The sequence below is a fragment of the Lissotriton vulgaris genome, chromosome 6 (genome assembly GCF_964263255.1).
Source record: "Lissotriton vulgaris chromosome 6, aLisVul1.2, whole genome shotgun sequence".
Lineage (NCBI taxonomy): Eukaryota > Metazoa > Chordata > Amphibia > Caudata > Salamandridae > Lissotriton > Lissotriton vulgaris.
In genome coordinates this window covers 1,013,932,909-1,013,945,782 of record NC_141694.1, presented here as the reverse complement: position 1 = coordinate 1,013,945,782, position 12,874 = coordinate 1,013,932,909, and the positions used below count along the sequence as shown (strand labels likewise).

Below are 12,874 nucleotides of genomic sequence, written 5' to 3'. Positions count from 1 at the left end.
CCATTTTTGCTTTTGGGCTGTTTGGGGGGGTTAAACTTGTTTCCGCCTAGGTTGATGGGTCTGGGGGCATTGCTGTGAAGGTCTAATACCGGATAAAAGTGGTTTGGAGAAAATCGGAGGTAAAAACGTTTTTCCATTTTCAGGCATTTCGCTCACTTTATGTAACCCATTACGACTCAAATCTACAAATGTAACTGCCGTCCTTGTTTCATGTAAGCTGCAAATAAAAAGAGTTGAAAAAAATATATATATATATATATATATATGTGACTTTCCCACTGTCTCTGCCCATTGAGAGACTTAAAACAAAATGTCCCATTTAAACGGTCAAGTGAATGTGAACAACGTTTCAAGAAAATCAAGCCTGTAATTGTGAATGCAACTGAAATTACATACTTTGGTCCAAAATGACAGACTGAGATTGTTGTTGATCAAAGCCCAGTTGGGCTGGGTGCCATCCTTGTCCGGCACAATGGACATCACAATGCTTGTTTCCAGTCCCGTGCTCGCCATGCCACTGTATTCAAGCTAGCCTGGTTTATGAGGGGTGGCACCCTGAAACCGGTTCTAAAATGCTTCTTTCCAGTCCAGAGAGCTTCAATGCTTCTTTCTAGTCCAGAGAGCTTGGCAGTTTTGGCTGGACTGTTCCCATGGCGAGCAGGGTCAAGACTGATTTGCATTTTTTCTGGGGCCAACCTGGAATGGAGTGGTGAGCAAAGTAACAACGGATTTAGGTCCAGATCTCTATACTGGGCTGAGGGTTTGACATTGTTTAGACACAGCTACGGCCCGAACTGCTGAACGGAATTAAACCAAATTTGGCAGAAAAGTAGCTCTTGGTCCAGAAAGCACTCTTTTTGTTAAATGGTGTAAATTCGTTTAGGGGTTTATGAGAAATGTAAAGATTTCTTAAATATACAATTGTGGGTACAGTGAATCCGTGAACCTTCCAGATCTCATGCCTGAGATCTGATTGGCTGCCAACACTTCAAACCAAGAAGTATTGGCAGCCATCTTGTGACTCGGCTGAACAGAGTCACAAGCAAAAATGTTAAAAAAGGAAAGGGGACAGGGTAGAAATACCCTGACCCCATAGGCTTGTTCAGTGCCCCAAAAAAGCATTAAAAAATATATTTTTAGAAGTAGTCTCGAAGGATCTGCGAATCCAGCCTAAAATTTTAAGATTTTGTTTAGGCCCCCGAGTAGGCCTGGTCCTGGAGGTAATAAAACCTAATGATGGGGGCCCCACACACGCCCCCTGCATCCACAGGGACTGCTACCTCCCAGGTGCTGATTTAGTGAAATGCGCATTTCCATGACTGGCTGTCCGCAACCTACGAGGAAAGTTGCACCCACCATTTTGTGAATTGGGACACGGTTCCTGGGGGAAAATAAAATCCACAAAAGATATGAGATGTCAGGATAGATGTATCCTGACCCCATGGGACTGATGGAGAGTTCTGTGATGGACACCTTATGGGCAAGAAATTGCCCAAATATGTTAGATTTTGGGCACACAAGGATCTGTAGAATCTCCATGGTACTCAGTGTGGCCCTCCATGCAGACCACGGATTCAGATCCGAATTAAAAAAACACCCTCTCACACAGTGCTCAGTGCCACAGCCGCCCAGGGTTGAGCTGAGGGTTTTACAGATGACACTTCCTGGACCCAAGGGGGTTGGTAAGTGTGTTACACAGTGAGGTCGCACAACCATGCCATATAATTCACCCCATTTCCTCACACAGACATTCTTTCAAGCTCTGGCCAACGAAAGGTGGTCTATAGATCTTGGTGACAGTTTCACTTAAACTCCCTGTGGAGGTGGTTGATACCAAAAATCCTGCCTTTCAAATGATTCTTTTAAAAGGGCCCCGAAATTTTTATTTCTGTCTTATTAATTTTTATAATAATGATTTTAGTAATGGAGCAAATAGTAATTTTCCTGGTTTGTTTGCTTTTCTTGCAAAACTAAAGGCTCAACAATGTACACAGCAATAGAATATTGTCGTATGTGGGGATTTCACCGTACAATCCTCCTTGAATACAACAGATGAATGTAGGGTAACCACATATAATAACATCAGCACATCCTGTGACCACAGGATTTTGGATTTATAAAGATATCTAGCTACTTATGATTTGGTCGAAAGCTATGGAATTCGCGGCTGACGAAAACTGAAGGCACCACCTATCATGGGAGGGGCTGTGTTGCTACGATTGATTACATATTTGCCTCTAGAAATAGTTTGCCACATGTAGATGGGGCAGTGTACATGAGTCTAGTTACAGTGATCATAATTCTTTGATAATGATGTTATTGTTTGTCATCTGATCCACTGATCCGCCCCTAGGTCAAGATAATGGTTTGAGGTTACAATAGTCACTGAATAATACAAATATATTCTTAGCTAGTTTGCTTTAAAGTAATGTGAGCATCTTTTTAAATTGTCTTTCTGATCTGAATGAGGAGTTTGGTATTCAATATGCCTTGGAAAATTGTGTAATTATATCAGAACAGCTCTGTTGAAAAAACCTTCACACAAAAGGCCCTAGATGGTTTGACTTGCATTGTTCACTTGCCAATAGGCATCTCCAGAAGGCCTTATCTACCAAACCTTGAATACCAACTGAAATAGCACAAGCTCGATCTCAGTAAACGATGAGGACTGGGAGAACTTAACTATACTGCCTAACAAAAAAACATTATTTTTTGGAACATGCTTAAACAAAGTCGGTCAAGGGGTAGCAGGGATATTATGTTATGTTGTAATATAAATTCTGGATATTGGGTTAAGCACTTTGAGGATATACACCAAACGCCTATAGATGGTCCCTCCCCATGTGACCTTGAGAAACATTTTGGGAAACACTCAAAATTAAGTTTTTCCATTAAATAAATCACAGAGGGTATCAAAGTCCAGGAGAAAAAGCACCTGGACAAGATAGGGTGATCATCGGCCTAGTAAAAAGCAGTATCGAAATCTGGGGCCCACTTTTTACTAATGTTTTAATAATCTTAGTCCTGATTGAATAGCGAGGTCCTGGTCACTTTCAAGGATCATGCCGATTTTCCAGAAGGGTGACAGGTTGGAGCTGAAGTGCTACTGAACTATCTCCCTGATTGATGCATAGGTTAAGATCGTAGCTAGGATCATCTTTAATAGGGTTTGCAATTGGGTCAGTAGTTAACAGATAGTTCATCCGAGTCAGTATGGGTTCATAGAATGGCTGGGTACAGTGGAGCATGGCTTGAACCTGCATTTTATTATGGAGAAACATATTCTCGACATTGGCTTCCCACTGTACCAAATATTCATGGACTTCTCCTCAGCCTTCGATTACATGAACTATAGCAGGCTGTGGAAGCTGTTGTTGGATTTTGGGCTGGATGTAGAGCTGGCACATTTTCTGCACATTCTACATGAGAACTTGATAGCCAGAGTGAGGTATGGGCCTAATGGGGAATCACCAAGTCATTCATACTTGATAGTGACAACTGGCAAGGATGTGTGCAAGTGTTGTTACTTTTCATATCGTATATGAACAACCTAAGCCCAACCATGACTGCAGGAACTAAGGATATCCCTGACATTGGGTCTCAACCCAGCTGTCTTATGACAGCTGGGTTTAGAGGTTTAAAGTGGGCATGTCTGGCTCGCCTTCCCAAGACAGCCGCCAAAGAGACAATGGCACTTTGAAATGTACCCAGGCAGCCCACCCTTTCTGCTGCTGGCATTCAGTAGACCCGCCAGAAGCTCTGCATGGGATCGGTGAATAATAAATACAATTGTGATAAATTGCCATTTTATTTTTTATCTCCGGGGCTTTGTTTTGGGGCATTTAAGTAGAGCGGCGCTCCTCCACTCCAACAGAGGTGCTATGTATCATGATTATACTAGACATTTTTTGTGTGCTAAATGAGAAGTTAAATATGTATCCCATAGTAGATTTGCAGATAAATTCAGAATGGTTTTAATCAATATTCTGTACAATTGAGATACTACCAAGTGCAAGGTATTTCTAAAGACACTTTGTGGAGTGGAAGTACTTTGATGCATGAGCATATTTACAGTGTTTGTAATGACATTACCAGTTCAATTGAGACAAGTTAGACTGATTTTTGGGAATGTAGGTAATATGAAAACTGACTAGTTTAACCCCTTGCATGCTGCTGCGATTCCGCCCCTGTGCGGTAAAATCACGAGTGGGCGGGTTTATGGCGGCCCCCAGCCGTCATCAGCACACGAGCGCCATAGTGCATGGCGGATGGGGGCCGTCATCAGCATGCAAGGGGTTAAACATGCTAGTGCCGTCTGGGATGAAAGAAGAAAAAAATATGTGCTCCATAAATATACACACCATAAATGTGAATACTTACATTGTTTTAACTTTTTAGTCTTCCTGGAGTCTTCCTTACTTGCATTTGCCAACATCAGCAACAAAACTAGATAAGACAAACAATCGAACTTAATTAACATACATTTTCGCAGTACAAAACCTACACATATATTGTTCCACAGTTTAGGCTTTTGATAACATAGTCTTTTTGAGAAAATTTAGATGAAAAGCTACCCATGCAAAATGTTGGGGACATTAATATACTTCTTGACAAAGATTTGGAGAATTATGGTACATAATTTGCAATGTGCCTCTTTACACCAGTCCATGCATTTCCTAGCTATAATATAAAAACAGGCGTTGGCAAAGGCAACAAGTCTAAACTTGGCAAGCAAATATGTTTAGTTTACATTTTTAATTTGGGAGCATATTCAGTAGAAATAACAAGATTGAAGACGGAAAAGTAAAAATGGCATCTTGCAAAGGTGGCCATGATATACTGTAAAACGGTGAAAAGGTAAAGCATGAATCATTGCAGTGCTTGGCCCACTGGCTTCGCCCTTCAGCAGCGGAACTGACACATTATATTTTTAGGTGGATGGTCTTAGGCCATTAGACCCACATGCTGGATAGAATGACCACACAGACGCTTGCTATAGTACTGCTAACTGCCCCAGGGGTCATGCGCCTCGCATACCTATACTCGAAAGCTACGATTTCATAGACAATCCTCACTATGCATTCTACCATACACACCTAAAATCCCTAAACTTGTGCTGTACGTCCACAACACTTGTGATATACGGCGATACCACTATTTTGAAACAGAATAAATGCACTGTGTAACTTCACCCGTCACACTACTCATGCCGGCACAACCAGGAGTTTTCACACTGCTGGAAAAAAACTTTCGACTACATATAACAACCAAACAAACTTAACATGTTTTAGACATCAATCCTATGTATTACCATGTAGCATGCTAGTTACCATAGAAACCGTAACTCTGCTACCAAGAAATTGATCCAGCGCTCCTATTGAAAAACTGTATCACAAACACTATCCAACTCCTCAATACTCACCACTAATCACAAAACATTATGTACAGGCCCATAACACCAATGAGACAATTTTTGAGCAACTGAATCAGGTGATCTGATTAATCAAACTACTCATAAATATTTACATTATTATATACAACTGCAGTTTATCTTTTTTACTATAGTTTTTAAAAACATTTATTATTTATTAATCGGATCACTAAAGGCGATTGGATCAACTGATGGAAACTAGACCATGAATAAACAAGACCAGCTTGTCTTTTCAAATCTAATTTTTATTAATTTTATTCTTCATAAGAAAGAGCATTTACGTTTTAGAATCTTTATTTTATAAGTAAATAAGAAAGCAGCATTTTATTAGGAAATGAATTAATAAACTGACATTATTTAAGCAAATTCAGAAACATGAATTATTAGCAAATTAACAGTTTCCATACCCTAAATCTATTTTCCTGTCTATTTCTTACTTCACCTGAGAAGGAAATTATCATTTAAAGTCTGCTGTCCTTACGTGCGCCAAAAGTCCAACAGCACGTCACGTCATTCAGGAATCTGGAAGCAAGAGTTTTTTCCCTGCTCAAAGTGTCAGGTTTTATACCTTTTTCTCTAGCTAAACTTTCTACATTTCACATTCTTTCCAGTAAATCCAAGCTTTTCATTGGCTGTCCTGTGTCAGACCACGATAAAGTAAATTACATCATCTCTGATCCTCGACCAAGTCCAGGCTTCACATAAGCCCTATTGTCTTTTATTTCCACAATATTTGGCTTCCTCAAGAAAGTAACTTTTCCTCGAGTTTTGTACATTTCACTTCCTAACCTTGGCAGACTTTTACGGTTCCTGTCCTTGAGCTTATTCTTCATGAGCACGTTTAACTCGACCAAAGAACTGTTTTTCAATTAACGATGACAACGCAGCAAAAATCTACTCAGCTGCGCATGTGCCAAACTTTACTCTGGACAGGTTTCGCGTCTGCAGCTCTGTCAGCCATATTTTCTGAGCCAACTTTAGGCCTCACTTTGGAAACTATTATTAAACAAACACAAAACATCAATTAATTAAAGAATTGAGACCCATTCTGTTACCCTCCCCCTTTACTAATTAACCCTGTTAATTGTTACCTAGCAAAAGCACAAGTAGGCAGCATTATACTTACTCTTCCTTTAGGAACTGCACGAACTCCATGAGCTTTTGTCACAGAAAAGACATAACATAAGCACACATAATAAGCACATGCCATTAGTTAAACAGCCGCATCTAATACTGACAAAGACAATAGACAAAGTTAGTTTATTATTTTTTCTTTGCGTTTGCAACATAAAGCACATTAGTTCATCACGCGTGTACTGATGATTGCATTTTTAAACTAAGTTGATTAGTAATTTCACCACAAGCGTATTAATTTGATTAATCATTATGGGAGATTAACTTCACAAGTTTGAACAAAATGTTGTTCTTTATCTTGCTTCATAACCACTAAAGAGCTAAGCTTGGCTTCTTCTTCTTCCATTGCCTACTCATTAACCCTCCTTTTCACTGATCCAGCAATCCATTTTCCAAAATCCTATCTTGGATTGTGAGATCATTGCCTTCTGACAGCAGATACACACCTTTCAAATGATGTTTTAACTGTGAGCTGATTCCTGGACCCTGAAGTCCGCACTTTTGCACCCATGGATCTGACTCTTTACTCTGCACTCATCTCTGATCTAAGTTGTGTGGCCTTTGTTTTCCACCTCAGAATGCCATGCTTACAATCCTTGATTTCCTCTCCCCTAAATCAACAGCTCGCCCTTGAACCTTGTTCTCCTCAGTTCTGGATCCCTCACTTTAGGGAACTACACTCCATAACCCAACAACCTATGCTTTTCTCTTCAAGAGCAAATGCTACTTAGTCCTTGCTTCAATTTGCCTTGATCCTTGCCCACCCTTCACTGGACTGATCTAAACGTTCCCGCTACTCACTTACTATGGATGGGGCTGAGAGTCACTAAATGTCATTTCCATTAATGGAAGCCTTCACTTTAATTACATGCATATCAGAAAAGTGTATTGTTCCAGCTGAATGACCGGCTGTCTATGACGTGCACTCAGCTCTGAATCATAGGACCTATGTCACCTACAGCTCCCACCACTGAAGGATGTGGTCTTGGCATTCATAGGATGGTACCGATAATGCTCACACAAAAGGGCCAACTCGCAAGATCACAACAATTATGGGGGCATCAGTTCTAACACTTGTCTATATCCTATGATAAAAGGTGCAATATGCATAGTGGCTGCAGTGGCAGAACAGTTTTAGATTGGCAAACTTGAGGTTTCTGGGAATTCTGGTGGGTCGTGAGGCTTGTCGGACCATTACAGCACTAATTTCTGACCTGATTGTGTTCGAAGGGAGAAAAAAAGGAAAAAATAAGGTCAAGAGAAAGCATTTGTGTATGAGTTGGTGCTCCTTGCTTGCTGAAAAGGGTGGATCAGAGCAAATCGTATTTTAGACCACTGCCTCCTAAAGGGCTAGAGAAGGCAGAATTGCATAGAATTTAAGTTGGTATTTGGGAATGAACATATATGTCAACATACACAATTTTGGAGTGAGACATCAGATTTTTTAGGCAACAAATTACGTTATTTTAGTTTTTCCATGACTTAAGCTTATTCCTTTCCACAGCAAGTAAATGGAGATTGACCTTAGGCTCTTAGATATAACTGAGTACATATTAACAACTTGAGCTATATTGGTGTATTGGGCACATTTGATTAAGGCAAATACTTGAAGCAGTATATTATTAATTTACTGGAAACAATAGTCTTCAAAAAAGAGGATGGGTGTTAGACCTGGCATCCTTTGCATAGTTTCCTGCTAACTGTTTTCCTTCAGACCTCCTCTTTTTGCTGTCTTCGTTTTTGCTTGCCTCAGGTTTGTGCTCACTTTGCTCCTTCTCACGGGTGTTAAAGTGCTTGTGCTCTTTCCCTAATACATGATAACATTGGCTTACATCCAATTGGCATATTTAATTTTCTTGTAAGTCTCTAGCAAAGTGGCACTACATGTGCCCAGGACCTGTAAATCAAATGCTACTAGTGGGCCTTTATCACTAGTTGTGCCACCCGCTTAAGTAGCACTTTAAACATGTCTCAAGTCTGCCATTGCAGAGCATGTGTGTGTGCGGTTTAAACTGCCATTTTGACCAGGCAAAGTAAACCTTTTGCCAGGCCCAAATCTTCCTTTTAAATACATATAATTCGCCGTTAGGGGAGACCCTGGACAGCCCAGGTAGCAGGGTGCAATGTATTTAAAAAGTGGGACATGTACTTTTAAGTTTCGCATGTTCTGGTAGTGAAAAACTCATCAATTCATTTCTCACTACTGCAAGGCCTATCTCTCCCACAGGATAACTTTGGATTTGCCTTATTACATTTTATAAGTGGAATTTCCAAATGGCAAGAATTGAGCAGTTCATGTTTGGTATCTCAGGAATCACAATTTAAAAACCTAACTTATGGTGAAGTCAGATTTTAAATTGCCATTCTGAAAATGCCACTTTTAGAAAGTTTGCATTTTCATGCCTTAGCCCTTTGGAGCCAGTTGGGCTTTGTGTATTCCTCCCAGACAGCCACACACAATATGGAGCTTAGATCTGACTGGATGGGCAATCACTGTCAGCATGAGAGGGAGGGACTGGGCACATCCCTATTTACACTTGAATAGGCTGTGTCCTGCCTTGACACAAAGGGCGGCATACTACCTGTAGTTAGTCTGGAGCCAAGGCCAGGAAGGCAGGGCATCTGTGCAATTCAAAGTCAAGCCTCTAGAAGCTTCTCCCCATTTCAAGGCACAGCTGTGTACAAATACTGGACATCAGCAACCAAGCGCCTCATTTATGGGATTGGTGGAGCAGGGCAGCGCAGCAAGCAACCTTGCTGCGTTGCACTGCCCCAGAAAGCATCAAGATGCGTGCAGAGATGGCTGCCATATTGGGAGACCTCGTTCATAGCAGTGCAGTGCAAACTGAGATCCGCATTGGGAAAAGGAATGAATCCATGTTAGAAGCACTACATTGGTGCAATCAGAGGTGTTGAATCAAGAAATTAAAAACTGCGGTCAGTAACACCCCTCACCCCCTTACATCCAGTCAGTCAAGCGCTGGCTCTAGACTTTTTGCTTCAAGCTTAATATGATGTGAACTGTTTGGTGGGCTGACTGGTGTGAGCTAGACTCTGTAGGGGAGGCACGTTACTAGTTTGGATGGCTTCACAGTACTTATCGAAGGGGCAAAATCCAGAAAAAAAAGAAGCCTCAGGATTTCATTCTACTTACTTGGAAGCTATTCGAACTTAGAGCCGGTATAAAATCATTGCGCAAGCAGGATCTCCTGACAGGAAGCAAAATCGAGAGTGGAGAAGGGGAGGGTGGGAAGAAGTTGAAGCAGCCTGTGGGGGGTACTATAGGTCCCGCTGCAGGGGGGGCATTGGCTGAGGAACTACGGAAGCTGTCTGTGTAGCACAGATCCAGCTTGTAATTCTCCAGTGAAATCTCCAGTACCCCCCTTATTTAACTAAAAGAACTCACAGCATCAACAATGAAACATTTCAAGGGACATACCTATGAGAACTTATGCTGTCAAGAACATAAAAGGCAACAAGGATCGCAGTCAGCCTGTTGGAAGATCAGTGATTAGGGACCAACAATAAACAGAAATGCAGTGACACCCTTGCCTGATGCACTCTTCCTGGAAATACCTCTCCAGATTGGGGTCTATTAGTGATCGTTGCTCAAGTCCAGATGACACTGAGTCCGCTATGTTGGTAATGACAGGGCAATCCACTGGTTCAACATTCTTCCACCATAGGTATGTTGCCTAGTAATAAGGAGAAAACTATGTATCTGCTATTTTCAATTGAAGTGCCTAAAGTTGTTCAAAGGCTGCCAGACAAAGCATAAAATAAGGGTGGAGAACAATGCGACATGGCTGGTCCAGTTCCGGATGAAACATTAAACCAATCTAGCCACTAGCAAGCCAGAGCATGAACAAAACCATGACCTCACCTACAATTTCTTATCTCCAGATACCCTCAATCAAAGATAACACTGAAACAGATCCTAGGAGAACTGCAGTAGATCAAACTGCCCCAAGACGAGGCCAATAGGAAAACTAATGAGCAGTTGGGGCAGATCAATACCAGACAGCTGTCTTCTCGCATAGCCCAGGTGAGTAAAGGGTCTCAGTCTTGGAAGACATTGTGAGAAGTTGGCCTGGCATGTGCTGTCCACTATTCTAGTAGGCACCTTGCACCAGTTCAAATGTTATGTTATGTTATGTTATTTTATTTTGTATAGCGCACAGATGCCGCAGCCAAGAGGCGTCCCGGCGCTTTTCGGAGATGGTAAAACACAACACAACAGAAATAAACCAAGAACGAGTGAAACTAAACTGTGGAAAATAAAGTGCCTTCCTAAAAGGGAGCAGATCGGGGATGGAGCGGAGAGTAGCAGGTAAAGAATTCCAGAGAGCTGCCGCCAACACTGAGAAAGAGCGTCCACCCATTCTAGCTCTTTTAAAGCGTGGCACAATGGCAAGATTTAAGCCTGAGGATCGAAGGGCTCTGGAAGGGACATAATGCTGGATTGTCTGCGATAGGATAGGGGGGGAGGCAGACTTAAGAATTTTAAAAGTTAAGCAAAGAGCTTTAAACTTAATTCTTTGCCCCACAGGCAACCAATGGAGGTCTTGGATAGTACGACGGGCAGAGACAAACTTCGGGAGGCCGACCAGCATCCTGGCCGCCGCATTTTGCACCCTCTGAAGGCGAGCTAATTCTGCCTGATTCACACCCAGAAACAGAGAGCTGGCATAGTCCAATCTGGTAAGAACCAGAGCTTGGACTATGATCTGTCTGGTATCCGCATCAAAAAACTTGAAAATGGGTCGGAGGCACTGCAGGGCACCGAAACATGTACCAGCTACACGTTTAGTGTGGGAGGTGAAAGAGAGTTTGTCGTCGAGCCACACCCCAAGATTTCTAACTTCGGCAACGGGGGTGGGAACAGGGCCCAATTCAGATGGCCACCATTGATCTCCCCAGAGCCCACTTTCCCTACCAAAAATAATGACCTCGGTCTTAGAGGCATTAAGTTGGAGTCGGTTATTCGCCATCCAGCCTGCCACAGCTTTGAGGGCTGACTGAAAGGTAGGGGCATCCATATTGGAATCACCATTAAATGCCACCGCCAGCTGCGTGTCATCGGCGTATGACACCATGGTGAGACCAAAACTATGGGCTACCTCCGCCAGCGGCTGAACATACAAATTGAAAAGGGTAGGGCTGAGGGCCGATCCCTGCGGGACACCCTGATGAATGGGGCGAGGGGCCGAGACAAAAGGAGGTGTGGATACTTTGAAGGTTCGATCCGTAAGAAAGGATCGGAACCACTCAAGTGCTATCTCTCCAACTCCGGCCTCCATGAGACGGTGCAGGAGGATCTGGTGGGAAACCGTATCAAAGGCGGCACTAAGATCCAATAGGATCAGTGCCGCCGTCTGACCCTGGTCCAGCATCTTCCTGATATGTTCCACCACGACCAAGAGCGCAGTCTCGGTGCTGTGGCCCGCACGGAACCCATTCTGGGAATTGTCCAGAATATTAGCTTCCTGCAGATGAGAAGATAAAATATGATTAGCATGTGATTCTGCTAATTTAGCTAGCCAGGGAAGAAGGGAGATAGGCCGATAGTGTTCAGATTTGGTAGGGTCAAGGGCAGGCTTTTTGAGGATAGGAATGACAGTCGCCTGCTTCCATGCCATGGGAACACTGCCGGTATTAAAGGACAAATCAATCAAACTGTGCATTGCAGGGTAGCAGCACTGGGCGAGTTCCCGGAATTGAATGGGTCTCATAGGATCATCCGGGGAGCCGGATTTGACTTTAGTCGTCAAAGCTTTGAACTCCTCCAGAGTAGGACTGGGGATGATAAGCAGTGGTTTAGAGACCGTAGATGCAGTAATATTCTCCCTGATGGAAGACTGAGAGAATGACCTGTAAATGGCCTCCACCTTTTCAACAAAAAACGAGGCCAGATCCTCACAGTGAGCCAACGAGGCTTCAAGAGTAGTGGTATCGGTCTTTTTACTTGTGAGGTCATTGCATACCCTGAAGATAACCTTGGTGGGATTGGTGCTGTTCTTAATCTCCAGAGAACCCCAGTGACCCTTATTGATGGTAGGTTAAAGACAACCTTTATAGAAAGCTATCCTAGTGGCAGCTGTGGAGAGCAGCCTTCCGACTAAGTCTTGTAGGAATGAAAAGCAGCTTGTTTTACCAGTCTATAATCTCGTGAATGATCAAATGAAAGGAGAACCACACCAGGTGTATATATAAAATATATGTATTTATTCTAAACACATCCCTCTAGTCCCCTTATGAGGCTAGAGGCAAAAGTATGTATGTATGTATGTATTTGTTTTTGTAGAGCGC

General features: G+C 42.5%; 1 protein-coding gene across 3 annotated transcripts in view; it reads right to left on the bottom strand.

Moving 5' to 3' along the window:
- The window catches only part of VIT (vitrin), a 1,955,513-nt gene that overhangs the window by 1,513,671 nt on the left and 428,968 nt on the right, over positions 1–12,874 (bottom strand). For all 3 annotated transcript variants that reach the window (XM_086927073.1, XM_086927074.1, XM_086927075.1), the window contains exon 4: positions 4,381–4,446. In XM_086927073.1, the coding sequence (XP_086783199.1) occupies positions 4,381–4,446 (66 nt within the window). The remainder of the gene's footprint in view (positions 1–4,380; positions 4,447–12,874) is intronic.